Genomic DNA, 22,297 nt, shown 5'->3' on the forward strand with positions numbered 1-22,297 from the left:
GGAGCTCTTGAACTTTTGAATAAATACTGCAGCCCCAAATTCATGCCAAAAGTCAATCCTGGGAGACCGACTGAAAGCCAGTGTAAAGCCTCATCCCAAAAAGCAGGGACTGGTTGTGCGACGCTTAGCCAACACAGATGGTGCGTGGCGTGGACAGAGGGCATGGGAGAACTCGCTCTCTGCCCCTGCGCCAGGATGTTCGACTGGCGTGAGTGCGGGCGCTTTTATCTCCATCTCGCGCCCCATCCGCCTGTGGCCACGCCCTCATCTTGAACGCGGGGTCTGCCAGGGCTGGGATTACCTGGACCAGACTGGGCAAAACAAGGGCTAATTTAGACTTCACAGTCCTTCAAAGAGGGGAGATTAGGGGGATGATATAAACAGGGCAGGGGCCAGGCTGGGATTAAACGGCAATAATACATAATCTCAGGTAATGAGGAACTAATTGACAAGGTACAAGGAAAAAAAAGCATTATAGGAATTTGATATGACAATTTGCCAGTGAAATACCCTAAGGTAAATAATACCCTAAATAATATAGAAAATAATATAATCTGTGGAATAATGCAATTTATTACCATCATTGCTATGAATATCCCACTTCTACAGCACTTGCTTTCTAATCCACAGATAAATTTCTGGTTTTGTTAAACATGCAAGTGTATTTCTACATATTCAGTTACTTGTCTATGGTAAAACAATGACAGGCTGTCCTATTAACCATTCTATGCACTAATGCAACAATTATATTAAAAGACACCATGTTGCTGGAGTCCTAGCCTTTATATGTGAAAATATGTAAGGAGCTTCCCTCGCATTGCGGAGTCATCCACCGAGTGTTGATAATGAAAGTTTAATTTCTTGCATTGATCACTGCACAGACTGCAAATGAATGGATTACACAGAAGGCTTTTCTAGAGGGACCTAATGGAATCATTACTGTCCAGCAGGTCTCTCCGGCTCGCTCGCTCTCTTTTGTCTCGCTGGATTACTGCTAATTATTACTGCCTCTGAGGAGTTCTTCTGAATGAATATTTACTGCCTTACCTAAAGGGGGGGGCAGGGGGCCCAGAGAATGATAGAGAGTTAAGCTTGGAGGTACCAATTAAAACCAGAGTGCTCAATCACACATCCAGCTATTCCCTGGTGATCCACATATCTATCTTACTTTCTCATGCATGAGTGCGCACACACACACACTTTTTTCTATCCTCTCAAATCCCTCAGGAACAGAAATAAGTTGCACTGCTGCACCCACTATGGGAAATCGATGCAGCTACACTTTCACTGACCCGCTCAGAAGACCCAACGCCAGTGCTGAAGCTCGTGGTCAGCATGTGGACTCCAAGCCGGGTCAGTGAAAGAAAACAGAAAACTCCATAAATGATATGGTACCATCTGTTGGGTCTGCTGGAGTCTTGTCTGGCTTTCTTGCTGCTGCTTTCTCTGGGAGTCAGTAAATTGAATGGTTCTGTTTTTCTTCATTTGTTTAGTAAGTACTTAAAGGCATTCATTAGTATTCCAAAGTAGCAATATCTTCACTGAGTAGACGTGTCATCTCGGCTGTCCAAAAACTTTCTTACAAGGCTGGAAAAGCTGCTTTTTGAATAATGCATTAGAGAGAGAGAGAGAGGGAGAGAGAGAGAGAGAGAGAGAGAGAGAGAGAGAGAGGAGGGAGTAAGGTGTGTGTGTATGCATGCACAAAACTGTACATGAGAGTGTATTAGTGCGTATGAGTAATGGTGCTGTCTAATTCAGTGTGACAGATTAATGAAGACGTGAGTGAGGATTTAGTTTTATTCATTTCTTTAATAATGGCCTTTCAGTAAAACTGCTGAGCAGGGGAGAGAGGGGCTACTCACCAGGGGCTGCCATCACATACATACATACAGACACACACACACATACAGACACACACACACATACAGACACACACACACATACAGACACACACTTCAAATTGCCCTGTTGGTCAGCAATCTCACCCAAAGGTAGCGAATCATGTATGTGGGTATGCACACACATGTGCTCACACACTGTCTGTCTGTCTGTCTGTCTCCCTCCCTCTCTCTCTAGAAAACATATAAATCACCTCAGTCTATCAGTGTGTCAGGGGGCTTGCTGTTCAACTACCAGCAGAAGTTACAACCTCCACATCCACGGCCCTGGAGATGGAGCCCATAAACCAGGTGATGCCATAAAACATGACGGGATTAGCAGGGAGTCGGCCATGCAGGCAGAACGCAGTGTTTGACCCACTAAATACTATTGAAGTTATTTAAGAGTTACTTAAGTTTTTTTTTTTTTTACACTAATATCAGCATATAGCAGGAGTTGTTGGTTTACTGCGCATATGCCATCTGTAGTACAGTACACTTATGATGTACAGACCGTCAAATAAATATTTGCGTTTCAGTGCCGCAAAAACGCTTTCAAATGCTCCTTAACTGTGCCAATCGATCGACGCCGAATCAAGCTCAAGTCGTTAAGACCTCGCTCTGCAACGAGGCCATTTGTGTGCAGTAACGAGCCCTAATCGCACAATCCCGACAGACCTCCTTATTCGGCTGACCTCAATGGAATGAGAAGCAGGTGAGGGGGGGGGGTAGGCATCTTAAGTGTAGCCCGCCCCGCCTTTCAGCAACTGCCGCAGCAGCTCGATGAGCAGGAAAAGGCGATAATTGGCGTTCTTGCACGGGGGATCCAAGCCTCTCAGCTGTGGCTGCTCTTCACACTGACACTCTCAGACACTCTGACTGAATAAGCTACTGATATTAGTACTTTAGCAAGCCTTTAAAAAGGGGAAGTATTGGAGAAAGGGGGAACAGAAGACCTCGTTGCGGTAATAGAAACACGCCAGCATGCAAAAGGGTTCATTTTTAGAACACAGCTATGCGGGGTGACCTTTAAGGCTTGTCGTTAACCTTCTCGCTTGATTCTTTGCATTTTCTAGTTGGATAGGAGTTAAAAGGGTCCAAGGGTTGAGGGAGATATTCCTTGACCACTCAGGCAATGATATGTTGACACGCTCTCCATCATGCACGCATTCTCCAGCGTGGTGTGGAAATCTCGCATGAGAGCCGACAGGCTTTTTATGTCGCATTCAGAGTTTGGATCAACTGCTTTGATCATGCTTCATCTAAATTCCCCTTTAGAGCAGGCTACGTCTCACATGCACACCCCCACACACCCACCAAAGAACATAATGAACACTCACAGAGGGGATTATACAATCTGTCAAGTTCACATACAGTAGTGAGGAGGCTACATATATATATATATATATATATATATATATATATATATATATATATATATATATATATATATATATATATATATATATATATATATATATATATATACACACACACATACATATATATATATATACATATATATATACATATATATATATATATATATATATGTATGTGTGTGTGTATATATATATATATATATATATATATATATATATATATATATACATATATATATACATATATATATATATATACATATATATATACATATATATATACATATATGTGTGTATATATACATATATATATATATATATATACATATACATATGTATGTGTGTGTGTATATATATATATATATATATATATATTTATATATATATGTGTGTATATATATATATATATATATATATATATATATATATATATACACATACATACATATATATATATATATATATATATATATATATATATATACACACACACATACACACACACACACACACACACACACACACACACACACACACACACTTGTCCCGTTTACATCCACTTTTCTGCCATAAAAGCATATTTTGCCATTCGTGCTTCTCCATCTATGCATAGTGGATGCAACATGCTCGAGTCACGGATGTACATGCTCACGGATGTAACAACACAGTCCAGTGACTCGCAGCCCACAGTTCACTGCAAAAGTATAACCACTGATGAAAAACAGAGTCTGCTCCTCAATTTCATTCTTACAGGAAAAACACACAAAGGCAAGGGCTCAAATCTGTAGCCCCCATCAGTCTTCTGATAAGGTCAGTAGAACCGCTGTCATGTTTAAAAGTTTTTGGGATCATCCCCCAAGCCTAGTTTGTACAGTTACTTAATAACAGGAGAACATGCAGGAAGGAGGGCAGAAACTTGAATGATTATGTCTTCTTTCACAGAGAAGAGAGAGTCTTTAAATGCATTAATCCTTTAATGCCGCATAGTATACAGCCTGCAGCCATGAACAACCGAAAGGGTTGCTTGCGTCAATGGCATTCAAGCTCTATCACATTCTACCAAATACAATTAGAGTCCTTAATCGCAATTAGCCTTAAGTGGTATGCAGTCATTATGTGCTGATTAGGACTAGTGCTTAGCAGAGACGCACACTGATCAAGCCTAGTTCTCACACACAAGGAAAACCCAGCTAGTACTTGTTCAAGATGCATTTAATTTAACATACTTAATATTCACTCAACTGCACTTCAGTAGAAATACCTACAGGTCCACTTGCAGACTGTAGCATAAACATATGTTGGCATGCACAACCATCCTCTGTCTTATTCCTGTCAGTATTCTAGTTCAATGGTATCTTGGTACCAATGGTAACTCTAACCTACTGTACTGGCTAGGATACATTCTATGAGAAAATGGCAAAGAACTTTAGAAAGTCACTAAATGCCAAAAATGTAAATGTTGACTACTACACATGACTACTATGACTACTGAGAGCAAGCACGACACAATGCGCTTGTGTTCTCTGACTGGGGCTTATCCTCTGCCTGTAAGGCAGGCTTTGAGTTGAATAGCTAGCTTTCAATAGCTTGAATAGCTTGCAAGGCTGTCTTGGTTTACATAGGAGTACATTAGTGCACTTTAGGGGACAGGTGTAGTTTCAGGGTGGCTAAGGTGTGAATTATAGGGTTGGGACTAGCAGTTACAAGGCTAGGTCCCATGCTAATAAATTTACAGGCGATCCACTACAGATCTATGTGCTACAGACCTGCATGTCTGTTGTTTAAGTGGATATCCTTCCAGCTTTACCTCTTCCGTGCAATCAACATGTAGACATGATTATTTTATCCAGGCAAAATATCAAATCTTAAAAACTTGACTTCTCATTTCTATACTACTTACTTCTTTTATGTGTTTTAAATACCCAGCTACACCACGGAGACATTATCACACCACAGAAACTGCAATACCAACAGTTTCAGGCCATGGTGGCAGGTGGGCTTTGGAATTGCCAATATACTGTCCAAAATGCACTTTCTCTCAGCCTCAGCTCTGAATCACCCCGGACAACTCGGCTGCTCCAGCTGTTCCATCTTTTGCCTTCTTCTCCCATTCACCCCAGCAGAGTGACAGCGGTGACGGCACAGGTTTTGCTTCTCTCTAGAGACCGGCGTTTCACTCCACCCAGTTCTTCTCACCCTTTCATATCCTCTTTTAAATACAATGTAGCCACTGTATTCTTCTCTACTAAGACAATTTGTCATCATCTTGACTTCTGCTCCTTTCTCCCACTGACTTTAACCTCACCTGTCTCCTCCAACGCACACTGCAAGCAACACGTTCGACCTGATATTCAGCAGGCCTGCCCCAACGCTGGATATCACGGTAACCACCCCCCCCCCCCCACCTCTCAGATCGCAACTTTCTATCCTTCACACTTGCACACTCTTCCTCTCCCTGTCCACAACACTCCTACACATTCATCCTCCACTTGTCGCAACCTTAACTCCATTTCTCCCCCTCCTCTGCTTCAGCTGTCATGACTTCTCTTCCACAACAGGGTTCCTTTTCCTTTCTCTCCTCGGAATCTCCTATAGACACATGCCTCTCTTCAGTCTTTTTCCTCTTCCATTGACCTTAATGTCCACTCTCCTCCAGGCCATTCAGAGTTTCCCCTCCTGATCCTTGGCTGACTGTCCTGTGCAGAAAACTAAGAAAGGTAAATAGAAGGTGGAGGACATCACAACTAAATTCTGATCTTCACGCTTTCCAGTCTCTCTTTTCCAAGTTCTCGTCGGACGTTACAGCTGCAAAAGGTTTCATTCTACAAAGAGAAACTGGAATTATCTGATCCATGCAAGCTCTATCATTTTTTGGCCTTCACAATCCTCCCAACCTCTCTAACCTTAGAGGATTTTAAGATTAAGACTAAACTTCATTGTCATTGGTCAGTACAAGTAAAAGGCAATGAAATGCAGTCTTCACATTTCCCCACTACTTTGGAAGCAGGCTCAACCATTGTACAGTGTTCCTGGAGCTGAGTGTGTTAAGGGCCTTTCTTTTGCAGATATGAGACCCATAACCCAACTACATCCTTCCCACAGGCAGGTTTCTAGCTGCATCTTGGCATGTTTGACCGACATATCATGGATGGGTGTCCACCACCTGAAACCAAATACCAGAAAGAGTTGCTATACATGCCGGGAGTAACTTATCCTTGGAGGAATCTTGACATGTCTTTTGAGAACTCCTTAATCAATCCATCCGAGAATTCAAGAAACTTTGGTCTAACTGTGGATAACCAGTCGTCACTATCAGCTCATGTCACAAACTTGATTCAGACATTCAAGTTTCTCCTCTGCAACATTCAGAGAATTCTCCCTTCTCTTTGTAGGGAGGCCACCCAGGTACTTGTTCAGTTTCTTGTCATTTCTGGCTTGACTACTGCAACTCACTCCTGGTGGGTCTTCCTTTGAGTTCCTATCAGGCCTTTGCAAGTGATCCAGAATGTAACTCCACTACTCATATTCATTTCACTGGCTTATTGTAGCTCATATCAGATGCTTGTATCACATCAAACTATGATGCTTGCCTACAAAGCCAAAAACAGACCTGCCCTATTACTTTGTGCTCCATGTCTGGACTGGCTTGACCCACAATCCTTCAAGATTCATGGAAGACAAGCATCAAGACTCTTCTCCATCCTGGGACTCAGTTGTTGGAATGAACTTCCAATAGCTGCCTTTAAACGTCGAGCAAAGACTCATCTCTGTGAAAATGTCTATATATATCAACAGCACATCAGTAACTTTTTTCCTCCCCTCTGCGAGTCAACCTCCTCAATCCTATAATTAGTTCTCCCACTGGCTGTTTCCCAAGCTTTCTCTTTAGTTCAGATTCTTCCTGTTATATCTTTAATCTTGCGCTTTCCCAACCAAACTCTCTTGATTAATAACTTTCCTCTGTTGGTCTTTGCTTGTTGGATGAGTAGACGGCCCAGTTGGTCATTCCCCTTTCATTTTATTCCTCACTTTTATTAGCTTAGCTGGATACTTTGGTCCCCCACGAATCATCTGGATTAACTGTGGTTAGTTGTATTGTTATGACTGTTTACTATATTTATTCTAGAAAACTCAATACCTCTGGTCAACAGTAGAATCTTAGTCAATGATTTTTTTTATGCACGTTTTCCTATCTCTGTTTACTCAATAGATATAAGTCATTATGTCTGTGAGTCAAGAGTGATAGTCTTACGTTTGGTAGACGAGAAAAAATAATCACATCGAACTGTTGACTGTCATGAGATGAGAGTGAATTATTAAATCATTAATAAATTAAAATTAATACATAATGAATACATTTTCCCTGTTTATTAGGGTGGTGCCCCAATTAACCTCATCAACTGTGACTGACAATTTATTAGTGTTAAAACCGCTACAAAAAGCACATAAATTTAACTTAATCATGCACTTGAAAGAAGAGTTTATATTTGCAACTTGGACGTGGGTGTTGATCATGCAATTTTATCAGGCCCAGCAGTACTGCAGGTGTGTTTAACCTGTGTCAGTGCTACTTTCTGGGTCAGAAACTAACTGCTTTTGAAGAGTTAAAGGATAGCTAACACGAAATGTGCATGGCAAGAAATGGGCTATAGTCTGAAATAGGTAGACGTTTCTAATAAAGGAGATACATACATATACTATGTCATATGTGCTGTCTGAATCTGTAACCCAAACGTATAATCTGTAATCTGGAAGTATAATAATTTGCTGACTGGGAGGTCCCCTGATGAGTCAGAACTCTGTTGAACCTGTCTGTTGGTCACACATGGCAAACAGAGAAGCACTACTGAAAACAAGTCATCTTTGGACAGTAGGTGACAGATGGAAGAGAGCTCGCGGAGCTGAATTAATGCTCTCGGTCCGCCCGCAAGAATGACGAGCGCCGGAGTCAATGGAACACTTAGCTAATGACAGCGTTTTAGCAGGCGGCTGGGCACCCACCGGGCGCGAGCGCTCATGGCCTCCAGAGACAACGGGAGATCCATCTCTCTCACGGCCTGGCAGACGCTGAAGAGCTGAGCGCTTGACTTCTCCTGCCACATCTCATCCGTGACTGGCGAAGCGGAAAAGTCTACAATGTCTGCTTTAATAAAAAAAAATATTTTTTTTTAAAAGGAGAAGAGGAAAGGAAAGCGAGCGCAGGTGAGCCCGCCGTCCTTTTGCACGCACCGCTGCTCGATTTCTTCTGGTAGTTCAGAGCTGCGGCATGCGTGCGCTGGAGCAGCGCTCCATAGCGTCGAGCCAGAGGCAGAGCGCAAATGCGTAGAAATATGGTGTGAACAGCACGTTTGTTTAAATCAATACAACACATTGAAAACTTCTCTCATTTCATTGCTCGTGTACTCATTAATGTGGTAGAGTGAAATAGATGCACGCACATACAGATATGCGTATATACTGTGAGCCTGAACAAATGCATATGTGCGCACGCACACACACACACACACGCGCGCGCGCGCGCCCCCACCCACACACACACCCTGTAAGCCTGAAATCTCAACGCTCTCTGTAGCGAGGGTGACTGGCTGTCTGTGGGAGGTGCTCCATCTGCGTTAAATCAATGAAGCCTTCCAGATAGTTAAAGGGGTGATGTCCGGTTCTTTTATCTTTGCGCCGCTCACCTTAACCTGACGCAGCCCTGTGAAACTGTTCTCAGCCCACAACATAACACGAACGGCATTGCGTGCAAATGTGAGCGGGAGGATCAGCACAAAGCAAAGGCGATAAATGTGCTCTCTCTCTCACACTCACACACACACACACACACACACACACACACACACACACAAACCCAAAGGAAAGAGGTGTGTAAACTTCAGATAGGGGACTATGGACTGCAACAGTGATGCTCCTGTTGTGAACGGATATGATTGAGCTTCATAGCAGGGAGGGGTTGCATGCTCTCTTGCGCGCACACAATACCTGAGCTCCAAGATTGTTAATTCCCAGTTTGTATGGATTTATGGTACCCTAAAGCCAAAACTCACATCTCTGCGCTTGAATACGTCACACCCTGACCATCACCAGGTTCTGGGGAGCCTCCAGAGAAGAAAGACCATAACAGCACTGGACTGAACACTGGGCACGATTTAAGAGGTGTGCGAGTTTGAAAGCTTATGATCAGCGCTTGGCAACCGGAGCCACGCCCCGGCACGTCTCTGCACTCCGCCTGCCTGGCACGAGGGCCTGAGAAGGGCTCACTTTTATGACCGTGCAGTGAAAGAAACGGACACACACACACACCGTACCAATTTCAGCAGCAATTTCCCCTGCAGTCTGGGAGCAGCACCAGTTGCCTGGGCGACCCCTCCGCCCTCTGCTCCTCGGTGCAGGAGAAACGCTTGCACATCCACTCTGACTGGAGTGGGGTCACGCTGGACCCAGTCATCGGTCTGTACATTAAGCACCTGATCTGGTATCTGGTATTCCCATGCAAACCGGCGACCTGCTTAATGACCGAAGGCACGGATGGTAGCTTACAGCACTTCGTCACAATCCGCGATGGTAATGGCTGATATGCTAATGGTGTTATGCAGGGTCCTGCAGCAGGGGCAAGACTTAGTAAGGTAAAAACTAAAAATATCATTTGGGCTCTAATTTCTATGGTCTTATAACAGATGTAAAGTGAGTAGCTGAAAACAGAGCAGCAGCTGTGTGTTACTTACACCTTTCTTCCAGTTTAGCGCCAAGTGCACATGACACATGGCGTCAGCTGGCTGGCACTCAACAGATCAGTACTTGGTATTTGATTGGTTGGGAAAAAACAACAAAAAAACAAATGTGGTATTATATAGAGGTGTTTGCTGGGGTGTGTTAGACTTGTTCTGGGGTGCAAGTTAACTCACGTCTTTGGTAGGTGGGGTTGCTGTCTCGGAGCAGAGAGCTGAGCTGGTGGCCGTTGAGGTGGAGCAGGCGGAGCTGTTCCCGGAGCGGAGCCTGCTCCACCACGGCGGGGAGGAGGCGGCCCACGCTGTTACGTGGGATGGGCAGCGCCAGGGCCAGGGCCAGCGTGGGTGCCAGGTCCACCTGCTCCACGGTGCTGGGCTGGAACGCACCCCCTGCATGGAGGTAGAGACATGTGCATGAGCAGGGGGCAAGGGGAGGCATCAATGCACACGTACGCACCCCGCCCCCCCCCCCCCCCCACACACACACACACACAAAAGAGGAGCAGAAGAAGAATATGCCACATGCCACTCACCCTGTAATAAACACTCATAAATAATAAAGAGTAATAAATAAACAGATCTGAAAATAAAAAAAAAATCACATTTGAAATCTCAGTTGCCAGAGGAACTTCTGGTATAAGAAATCTGACAAAGCCATAAAACTTTAAAATATTCAATTACACTTGCAATATTTAATGCATAAATGCATCTCTGTGCATCTTAGCAGGTCACTTGGCATAGAAGGCAACAGAAAGTAAAAAAAGCTTGATAAGGCATTCTTGAAAAGGCTGCACATACAAAGGCCTTAAGAGGCCTCTAAGTAGCTGTGCGACTCCTGAATGAGTGTGCTTGTATCTGAATGAATGCGGGCACTGAAAGCGAACGTGCACATAATTTCTGAAGATTGGGCAAGAAAAGTAACAATTATCGCATTCAGGCTGACAGCAGGAAGCAGACAGACACATGGCTCGGCCACACGTTTGCCACGGACCGCGAGGAGCGGTAATGAACCACTAGCAAGTTGCACCAAGATGTCAGGCGCTCACACTTGAGGGCGCAAGCAAACTGTGGTGGGTGTGTGTGTGTGTGTGCGCGCGCATGCACGTGCAAGAGAGCGAGAGAGAGAGAGAGAGAGAGAGAGAGTGAGTATTTCACTAAGTTTTCACTAATCACACATTTAGTAACACCTTATGTGCGTCAGCTTATAGCATGCATGTCTACAAAGAGAGGCACTGTCTGAGTGTGTGTGTGCGCGTGGTGTGTGTGTTTACTTTTTTCTGTGCATTTGTAATCGTTAAATGTCCGATTCATTGCAAATGAAGGGGGTGGGTGCGTGAAATGAATGCCTGAACTTAGCAGGCAGGGGACTGGTGAGTGAAGGAGCTGTGTGCCAGAACAGACAATATGCCTGCAAGTCACCACACCATGGCATTAGCACAGGAAGACATGCGTCACCCAGACAGGACAGCCAGGGACAGGGTTTCCTGCTCAATCTGTGCCAGTATGTGAGGGACAGGACATTAACGGCTTCGGCCATATGGCTTGCTTAAGAAGGCACTGGTCTGTTCACACTTGCTGGGTTTCATAGACTACTGTGTGTTCAGCACTTACAGAAGGCCCATAGCTAACGAAATGAATAATTCCTAGACAAAAGCAAAACCAGTGTCAAGTTATCTGAACCGGGGGTGCGCAACACTGTGGGAACGCTACCGATGGCCAGCAGTTGGGGACACTGGCACGCTCTGACTTGCTATAGGTGAGGCAATGAGGGGGATTGGGGGCGAGGCTCACCTTTCCTGGGGAAGGCGAGACTGATGAGGACGAGGGGGGTGCTGACCTCCGGCTCAGACGACCCGCCGTGGCTGCCGGTCTCGGACATGCCGTGGTCGCTGCACAGCACCAGCAGGTCGGGCGGCGCGTCCTCAGACTCCTGCGGGACATTGGAGAGAGCGTGAGAGGGCGTCAGGACGGCGAGCGAGAGGGCACGTTTTGCCAGACGACCACGGCAGCCGTTCGGACACAAGGGAGGGAAGGGTGGGGCAGAGAGTGAGACCGCGCGCGCGCGTGCGAGAGCGAGAGCGAGAGCGAGAGAGAGGGATGAAAAAGAGAAACGGAAGCGCTGAGCCACACTTGCGCCACTCGCACCTGTGGATAAGAGTGCGCTAGCAGAGCGCGCTAGCAGCTGACCTTCCCTGACCTCCACCTACGGCTGACCAATGCCGAGCAGACAGCTAGCCGCACCGCATTCGCCGCCGACCGCAGCGGGAACACCCCGGTTGACACTGCTGCGTGCTCCAGCTCAGCACACATGCGCAGGTGTGTGCGAGGTAGCACCGCTGGAAAAGTGCCAAGCCTGGATGAAGCACAGAAGACGCAACGCAAGTGGTAGCCAACGTGAGCCAGAATTGAGCAACGGCTCACCTTCCCGGACTCACCCTGTTATTTAAAATGGATTTTCCTCAACAACGCTAATGCGTCCAATGACGGATTGCGCCGTCCCTTGTTTGATGGCGCTGTCAAGGTGGTCCGCATCAGGGGTAAAGCCTAAACCTTTTACCGCAGGCTGTGGGCCGTGACCGCTGTCTAAGGTCTCCTCTAGCCTGCCGAAGCATTCCCTGCAGCGAAGTCAGCCATTGGCCTGGCTCGTGCCCCGGAGTGCCCCATTAGGGGCTGTTAGGAGCCGAGATGGATGACTGCCAAGCGGAGTGGGGGGGCTGCTGCTCCACACATCAGGCCCTGCGTCGTGTCCAGGATAAGAAACAGGGCAAAATGGATGAAAAATGGATCACAGCTGATGCAAAAGTACGTGTAAATTCTCTCTGACTCCCTCACTCCCTCCCAGATTTCAGGCAGATCTATAGCATGGGTCTCCAAGGCCTCTCTGTTGTTGCCACGAAAACGCATAGCATGTACATACATAAATATATACATATCCAATGTATGTGTTACTGACTAAATGCTAGGGAGCTGGGAACCCTGAAACCGACAGGACGTAGAGAGTAGAGTGGGTAATGGGCAGTGGATGTCCGTAAGAAGCCGGGACCCACCCACGCTTGCTGCTTGAAATGCCCTGCGCCCTCCCCGCCCCAGTCTGTGGCAGCAGAGTAGAGTAGGACGGCGCTCCGCGAGGGGAGCGAGAGGCGGAAAAGACGGCACAGTCATTCCGCCCACCTTTAGTGAGTGGTAGCAGTCAAAGAGGAAACATGGTAGTGTGTGTGTGCGCGCATGTGGGTTTTCATCCCGGTATATGCGTTAGAGTATTAAAGATAACGATGATTCTGTAAAAAAAACAAACAAAAAAAAACAAAAACAGGTTGTCCACAAAGCACACGGATAATGCTCACACACAGATAGGCAGAAAGGAAGATAAAGAAATAATGTCATTAAAACCCTTATTCCTTCTGATGCAGTGTGGCTTTGAGCGTTCCCGGCGTATTACCGAGCCATTCAGGAAGACTGTGGGTAGCTTCCTGCTGGGGTTTGTTTTCTTTCGGAGAAGCCGACCCCCGAGGCAGTGGGTACACAGCAGAAACACACTTCAATCAGTCACAGTCGCAAAAGGAAAGCTAGAGAAGAATTAGCCAGCGACTACTTGCAGTCTTGTTCGACCCTGACAAATCACAACATGGCACTGCGAGCACTCAAGTCTTTAGGAAGAATAACAGCTTGGCGATTTGAACGCCAAGACCTACAAGCACGCGAACGTTGGCAATCTAGTGTGATGGTGCTGTAAACAATCCAACCCGTCACGTTTACTTCAACATGTCCTCCATCTGTTCACGTGAATGCGGCGTCCAACTGTTTATCGGTCAGCCTGCAGTGCAGAATCGTTTTTATGCCCGCGGTTAAACGAACAGAAGTGCAAGACATTCTGGGCATAGAAAATCACCACTGCAGTGTGCTGCAGATGCATTGTTCTGGGCGGAAAGGGGCCAGGAAGGTGATTCTCCAAGCACTGTAATTACACGCTACACCTTTGCACAGAACTAACGGGGCAGAATCCAGATTGACGACTCCCTTGTACAATTTAGGTTTAAAATGAGATGACAAAAGCCCGTGGACCAAACGCTGGGGATCAGCGTAGCGTTGAAGTCCCCGCACGGTGCAGGGAGGAGTTGTCACAAGGAGGAGGACAGGAACTTGGGAACCCAGGAAGACGTGCAAATCTCGTGATGGTGTGGTTTTAAAGAGACCTTGGAGGGCCACAGATTAAGTGATAATGTGAGGAGGAGGAGGAGAAAGAAACGGAGAACCTGAGAAAGAAGGAACAAGTAAAAACTGAAGGAGACAAGGTCTGAAAGCAGGGAGATAACAGATAAGGCAAAATGAGGACGAGAGAGATATGGAGCAGAGAAACGGAAGCAACAGGAACGAACACGAACACGAACACACACACACACACACACACGAGAAGTGAAAATCCCATTTGTTGATCTTGCTTATACTTCCAAGTCTTTAGGCCCTGAGGAAGGACACAGCCTGATTATGTTCTGCTGTGGTCAAACGTGGTAAAAAATTGAAGAAATCCAAATATTTAACTCATAAATGGTAAATCGTGCAAGATAAACCCATGGGAGGGCACTATTTTTAGCACAGGGTCCACTTCCCGAGAGGATCTAGATAAAACATGGTTTGTTTCTCTGCATCGGCCAAGTACAACGTAGATTTAAGATCTCAGCTGGAAAGGAACAGGTTCGAGAGTTAGAGCTGCCCTTGCGCCGGCAGGGAACTTCCCTAGGGTGTTTTCCTACAGCTTCGTGGAAAACATTTCTTAGGACGCTTCTCTGTGGCTAAGAGAAGAAACATGTTTCCTGTTCAGTCATAAGTGAAGCTCACAGAGTGAATGTCTCACACAGAGACCAAAACCTGAGAAAAACAGGAAAAAAGGCACCAGCTCCGGCACGTCATTCCGTCCATGTAAGAAACACTGAACACTGCATAAAGCAGCTTCAACTACGGAAGAGACAATGAATCAAGGTTGAAGGAATAAGTCACAGGCAGGCTCACCTGTGTATTCAACACTTTGAAAGTGAAAGGTGTTACAAAGCTGTTTGAGCTACAAGAAGAGAAAGCAAGAAGGCATTTTTCAAACATAGAAAAGACATGAAAGTCTACAACTCTTTCTTGGAACAAACAAACAAAGAGAAACAATAAATAAGATTCTGCTACTTGTACAAGCAGTTGGGCCAATACCCTCATAATGAGGTTCATAATCTGGCTTCTTATGTTGGGCTATTTTGGTTGCATAATACTACAGCGCTTTGATACTCCACAGTAAAGAAAGGTGCAGCTGACACCACAAAATGAAAAGAAAGAGCAGAGTCATCAGACTCCAGCAGCTTTTTAGCTGATATGCATGAAAACATGTTAAAATAACCAAAAAGGGGTGGGGGTGTTTTGTGCAGTGCCAGGAGATCTGGTGTCATACGAAACACTCCTGAACCTTATTAATGCAAGTGTGCGGCTAGAGGGAGAAACTGCTACAAAACAAGCAAACAACAACAACAACAACAACAAAAAACAACCTGCCCACAGCCGATCGATCCTACCCTACAATCCGGTCATGTGACGCAGGCAAAAATAGGGCACAGCGGCAAGCCCTGGGGCACAAAACTGGCTTGGGGAGATGGGGTGAGATGGCACTTTAGGAAGTGAGGGCGGACAGATAAACAAACAAACAAAAACAAAAACAAATAAACAAAGGCAGCTTAGTGACAGCAGCTCTCGCTAATTTGCTGATGTGGACTGGCGCACAGCACACATCCCTGTGAGCCACTGCAGCTCTGGGCGAGTGGCCCCACGGCCACACGTGGCACTCGACCGTGGAGAGAGGCAATGTGTGCACGAGCTCCACAGGAAACAGACCCTTTTCCTTCTAATTTTGCGCTCGTCTAACAGCCGTCGGTCATTCCCAGGCCAGTACATTGGGAAGATGACCCTGATTCACCAGCAGTAAGTCTGTCCCTTGTCCTGCCTGTCCCTTGTCTGCTGTTAGGACATGCGTCTCTTGTCTGAACCTCTGCCCCAGGCTGAGAGCACAGGCAATTATCCCCATCGGCAGCTTGGTGTTAAATTGGCCAGCGGTGAACCAGCCTCAGCAAGCAATGCACTAATGGTTCCAGCAGGGCGGCGGAGTGGGACACAGTGGAAAAGGACAAAACACACAGCTCTCTGCAAGCAGGCATGCACACCCACCCACCGGCATTGAAACGAGCATAAAATATCTTCAATGGCAAACACACACACACACACACACACACACACACACACACAGTGTCGATCATGACGAAGGATTGGTGCATGATGGTCTCGCCCTTTCTTCCTGCTGCAGTGGACTGCATCAGAGAGCGGGGCTTATACTGGTCATTTAAGAAGTAGCCATTCATAACTGGCAAAGTCTCTCGTGTGCTCCATTAGGTTTGATCCTTTTGGAAAATGCAGTACTTCAGCGAGATAACAAAAGGCTTCGGATAATGTTTTGTACCACATCCGTCCTCCAACTTCCTCTTACTCTACAGCAGTCTAACAGTTCTCCCTAGTAACAGGGTCTATGCATGGTAGAAAGCTACTGAACAATTTTGAGAGAGATGAGGGGAATGGAGAGATAAAGTGAGCACGGGCACATGAGAAAGAGAAAGAGAGATACATTCACCATCAAGTGCAAAATACCAAGCTGTCTGCATTTGGGACACAACACTACAACACTTCTGCCTCCAAACCAGGACTGGGGCTGTGCTCCCCCCCCCACGCACTCGGAGAAGGACAAGAAAGGAAGGAGGAGGATGCGTTACGGGGGGGGGGAAAAAAAAACAAAACACACAAGCAAGCAGCCCTGCTACTGCATCTGCCTTTGAAAGCATAGAAAAGCTGGTTTGTGGTTAAAAATGCATTAGAACAGAACAGCAGTTATGATTCCGTTAAATAAAACAGGAGCGAAGCGACGCGCTGAGTGCTTCAGATAAACGCATCAAAGCGCGAGATTATGCACACAAAGAGCTGGCAGAGACGGGAGCAGACGCGGCGTGCGGATGCCACAGGAGCGGCACAAGGCGCCAACCTAACTAAATTGTGATGGGGATGACACAGCGTTAAAAGTGCAGAGCGTACGGAGCTGAGGAACGTGAACTTGCAAGCTGGACTGAGCTCGAAAGCCAGCGCCAGTGACCCGAGATCCAAGACTAGCTGAGGGCAGGGTACAGAGGGCTGAGTAAGAATCACTGATAAAAGACTTAAAAAAAGACTTAGCAAAAATACTTTGCTACTTAGTGTCCAAGTAGCAACGTGTACTCTTGAATGACAAGAGCATAAAAGATTCACATGAAGGAGCTGAAATTTGACTTAAGAGGGAAATGCATTAAAAAGAAAAAGAATGAACAGACAGACACACACACACACAAAACTCCATCTGAATCAATTCGCTTAATCAAAACACAATGGTCAGACCAAGTCTCTGATTAACTGAATCAGGCCAAATTTCATTTGCTTGGTTAGACTTTGCGATGAATGGGCATGAGCCCATAGACCAGAGAGAGAGAGAGAGAGAGAGAGAGAGAGAGAGAGAGAGTGAGTGTGAGAGAGAGAGAGAGAGAGAGAGGGTGAGAGAGAGGGAGGGAGAGAGAGAGAGAGAGAGAGAGAGAGGGAGAGAGAGGGAGAGAGAGAGAGAGAGAGGGGGGGAGAGAGAGAGAGAGAGAGAGGGGGAGAGAGGGAGAGAGAGAGAGAGAGGGGGAGAGAGAGAGAGAGAGGGGGAGAGAGAGAGGGGGAGAGAGTGAGAGAGGGAAAGGGAGGGGGAGAGAGAGAGGGAGGGAGGGAGGGGGAGAGAGTGAGAGAGAGAGAGGAAGGGGGAGAGAGTGAGAGAGAGAAAGGGAGGGGGAGAGAGAGAGGGAGAGAGAGAGGGAGAGAGAGAGAGGGGGAGAGAGGGAGAGAGAGAGAGAGAGAGAGAGAAAAGGAACAGGGCAGGGGCTTGGCGCTACCCGTGCTGTGAGAGAGGTGTGTATTTTCTTGATGATGTCATCCATCTCGAGGAGTTTGGGCCCGATGAGGGCGCTGTGGGGTCCGCTGATGTGGCCGATGTGGTCGAGCCCCAGGTAGTGCAGGATCAACACGTCCCAGTCGGCCCTCTTCAGGGTGCTGTCCAAGTGACGCGTCACGTTATTGTCCACCTGAGATGGGACAAGCACCCGGGTTTTATCTGCGTCTAGAGCGAGCGCGGGACACACACATCTACAAAAGCCACAATTATAACTCATGATTGTTCATGAGTTTTCAACCTTTCACAAATGCGCAACTGATAAACTGTATGGAATGATGAAACTAATGGACTAAATTCCAGTTTCGATGTGTCTGCTGCTACTGTTTGTAGGTATGTTATAGAATCAGAAACCACATAAGCAAGTCAGTCTGACCGCACACTTACCTCAAACCATGTACAGTTGAGCAATCCTAAGTATGGCCTGTTGTTTGAGGCAAGTGCAATTTGAAAGATGCAAATCAGTGGCCATTAAGATTGCCTTAATGAGCCTTTAATGAGCATGAACCTAACACCAGGATTACATTATCCCATCGTCTCTCGTTCACTCACCTCGGTGTAGTCTGAGACGAAGAAGGACGTGGTTCCGTCGTGCTCTGTGAAATGCCGTGGGAAGAGCCGCACCCACGTGTCGTCGCCGTAGAAGACAATCCTCTTGCCCGCGTCCTTGGCCTGCCGGATGAGGTTGTCCTCGAGAAGGGCTGGAGAGTTGAGGTTCATCACCACGTCGATGAAGCCCGGAATGCTGCCTGTGGTCAGGGCCTGGCCGGTGACGTACACACAGAGCACGGAGAGCTGACAGTGGGCATGATTTAACATGGCTGCGTCTTACAGGTCTAGTGTTCTTAGAACGCCATTCTTCAAAGCTTCTGTCGTGGAAGCACTCAACGAGGCAAAACGAGGAGCATCGGCGGCAGATGCTTTGATTCGCAAGAGGGACCGTGTTTGCCCTCATGTCAACCGCACGTTACCATCTTCACCCTAGAGGAGGCACCTTCTGGCTCCGCCTGCAGGGTTTGGAAGGCATCAAACAACGGAGGTTTCAGAGTGAATAAACATTGAACAGTAAACAATGAGTCTGTGCGCAGGTTTTTTTTTTGTTTGTTTTGGGTTTTTTTTGCTTGGGTGCAGAAGGCAACAAAAGGCCATGCAGAAAGGAGTGCGTGCCCTCCGAAATGCGTGACGACGCCGGGCTTCCTGCGCGTGCTCATTAGCTCGTTTCCCAGCTAACGAATACGAGTCACTCGGCGTGTGCTAAGGCCCGTCACGACGGCTACTTATTGCTCCTGCTCATTATGTACTTCTCGCTCTTACACGCACGCACGCACTCAAGCATGCGCACACTTATGCGTGCACGGAGCCTGTGATCACGATTCACGGTATAATCATGGTGTTTATTCCGACTCGCTGTGATCTCCCTTAACACCATCTTCTGAGCCAATTAACGTCTCGCAGAGAGAAGTACGAGGCTGAGGTGACAGGGTCTGTGCCGCTCCGTCTGCCTAACGCGCTGCCCTCATCTAGTCGTCTCCTTTCCACGGCCCTGGCTCAGTTTGTCTGCATGTCTCTGTCATTTCCCTGTGCCTTGCTTATGCTCCCATTTGATAAGGTGCAGCCGGGAGACAAAGCTCGCAGAACCCCATGGAAACTTCTGGAACGGCCTGGATTTCGGAACAAAATGGCACTTAAAATGTGAGGCTTTCACATATCTTTCACACAGAGATCTCCGCAAAAGAAATGATAAAGATATTTATCCAGACAGTGTTGTTGCCATGCCTTGCTGTTTATTAGGATTATTATTTATGTTATAGGATGTAAACACCGATACAATACATAATAACAACCTACACCAAACAAACCTCAAACGGAGCCAAAAACTAAGATGCAAGCTAAGGATCTCTTACACTTGTTTTTATGGGTTTACTAATAAAAATAACATCAATAAAAGTAATGTTTGTAGGAGAGGAAACCTCTGCTTCCCAATAAATACACAAAGAAGGAAAATGCTGCTTGCCTCCAAGGTTTCTGTAAACCTTGATCTGAATTCTGCCACTTAGTAGAGAGAATAACGGTTGTTTTGTTGCTAAAGGGTCTAGACGATACCAGTCATAATCAGTGAGGGACCCACTAATTAATTAAGCTGTATCGGGATATCCTATAAACAAATGCCTGTAATCTTAACCTGAAGAGAGACTGGCTCAGGCAACATGACAATGGCCAAAATATGTATTGATATGCATGATGTGATCTGAAGCAGGTCATTCAAGAAGGACATCCGTGAAATATTAATGAATTGAAACAGTACTGTATAGAGGAACACGCAAAACGACTTCTTAAATCACTGCATATGGTTGAGCTTATGAGCAATAAAGGAGGTTCTACTAGTTTATACGTATAAGGCTTTCAGTATTGCATTAATGATTGTAGTTTAAACTGCTTAAATAATTAACTTAAAATGTTTAAGATGTTTTAAGAAGCATCCATGTTTGAATCAAGATAATTCCAAAAGGTTTGCAGTTATGATGATTGTGTCGTTCATCTAGACACTTCGTTTCTCTGAAAGATTGCTCCATGCGCTAGCCTCGCCTCTGCCCCCCCGAGCCTGCCTTTCTCTCGCGCTCTCACCTATGGTGCTCGTCATGTCTGGCCGTCGCACAGTCATTAGTCACACGGTTTCGGCAGATGGGCTAAAGTAGCTACCGCTTCCGCTCCTCTCCTCGCTTAGCGGAGTTACCTGCCCTCTCAGCACTTATTACAATGTCTGCTTCTTGCTGCTGAGGCCCGCAAGATTTCACGGTTGCCACGTAATGGCTTGATCCTGTCATATTTGCTGTGGGGAATTACGAGCAATTAACGCGTCTGCGCTTGTGCTGTGCCACAGCTTTGCGCGTTGGGTCCGGGAACCGCAGGAGAAGGGCGCGTTTGCTTGTACCCAGAACAGCAAGCCAGAAGGGTTCGATAGGGTTTTAACTATGGCTTGCTGGTGCTAGAAGGAGGATGGGAATTTTCCAGAGACCATCGTTACCACAGGAACTGCAAGTGCAATGTTTTAAGCCTCGCAGTGTCGATAGGTGCATCCTTGGGAAAGGCCTGTGGAAGTAACCACTCAAGGGTAAAAATAAATGAAGCCAGTGACATTCCGTTGGGATATCCCAGCTGCTGCTCACTCCTCCCCCAACTTGCGTGCTCTCTGGGGATCCCAGTGCTCGCCTTGCATCCCGTAAAAGGACTTAAAGGGATGAATCGATGCACAAGTGCAGCAATCTGCATTCATTCAGGGTTGCACCAGGCAGGGAGGTTAAATCGAAACTATGTGTCTTTTTACTGCTCACTCTTCCAGTGTTGACATGTCGACACCCTTGATGAAATGCTTGATATGAAAGGAACGGGTCCTGCTCACTGATCAGGAGACTCATACGTATGAGGGTCATACTTTTCCTTTGGGCGGGGGTGGGGGGGGGGGGTGCTTGTTAGCCAGGAAATGTCTTGTAAGCACGTGGCAGACGCTCCCCATGATATCACTGTCTGCACATATGGGAAAGAGACTGGCTCTTCTTTAGTAAGCAATACATTTCCAACTATTTCATCATTACAAGCTAAGCAACCACACAAAGCTCCTTAAGAAAACACACACGTGCACACACAGTCACGGCCAAAACAATCAGGACTGTGGAACGGAAAGTCCTAACTAAAGAATAGCGTAACAGAGCTCAACACTACTGTTTCCCCCTCCCTAATGAACACTACAGTGACGTAAGCACATGCTGCAGTGGGCTGTCTCCACACCACAGCTGCTTGGTAGACCGTAAGGACAAGCCAGTTAACAAATGCCCTCACCACCAAACCCTCCGCCAATTCCGGGTCTGCTGTAGCTCTCTTCAGTGAATCATGACAGGTGCACTGAGGCAAGTGATTAGGCTGCCATATTAATGACGACTAGCCACACACTAACTCCGCAGTGCCCGAGGTGTTCCCTTTGAACTCGACAGGAGGGAAGAAAGTAGTGGCATTTGAACCCTCTTGTCTCACCATTACAAATGCCTGTGCCAATCCTATCCACATTTCACATCAAAATGATCTTGGGTTGGTTTTCATTTACTACAGAAATCCAGACAGAAACTCCCACCAAAAACAGCAAGTCTTTCTTGTGTCTCAGGTCTAGCGTTCGACATAGTTGCCATTAGCTGTTTAAATCTCTTTTTGCTGCAACTTCATTTCCCCCCCCCCCCCCCCCCCTTTTTTTTTGGTCTTTTTTTGTGATCAGGATTCTGCTGTCCCAGGGAA

At 46.5% G+C, this 22,297-nt stretch overlaps 1 protein-coding gene across 1 annotated transcript in view; it reads right to left on the reverse strand.

Annotated features, from left to right (window-relative positions):
* Positions 1-22,297, reverse strand: part of LOC113581496 (GPI ethanolamine phosphate transferase 2-like) — a 32,378-nt gene that overhangs the window by 3,980 nt on the left and 6,101 nt on the right. Inside the window, exons 3-6 of the mRNA XM_027016675.2 lie at positions 18,566-18,775; positions 17,958-18,146; positions 11,779-11,917; positions 10,165-10,377 (exon numbers count right to left, since the gene is read on the reverse strand). Of these exons, the coding sequence (XP_026872476.2) occupies positions 10,165-10,377; positions 11,779-11,917; positions 17,958-18,146; positions 18,566-18,775 (751 nt within the window). The remainder of the gene's footprint in view (positions 1-10,164; positions 10,378-11,778; positions 11,918-17,957; positions 18,147-18,565; positions 18,776-22,297) is intronic.

Source organism: Electrophorus electricus, chromosome 12, assembly GCF_013358815.1.
Source record: "Electrophorus electricus isolate fEleEle1 chromosome 12, fEleEle1.pri, whole genome shotgun sequence".
Taxonomy (NCBI): Eukaryota; Metazoa; Chordata; class Actinopteri; order Gymnotiformes; family Gymnotidae; genus Electrophorus; species Electrophorus electricus.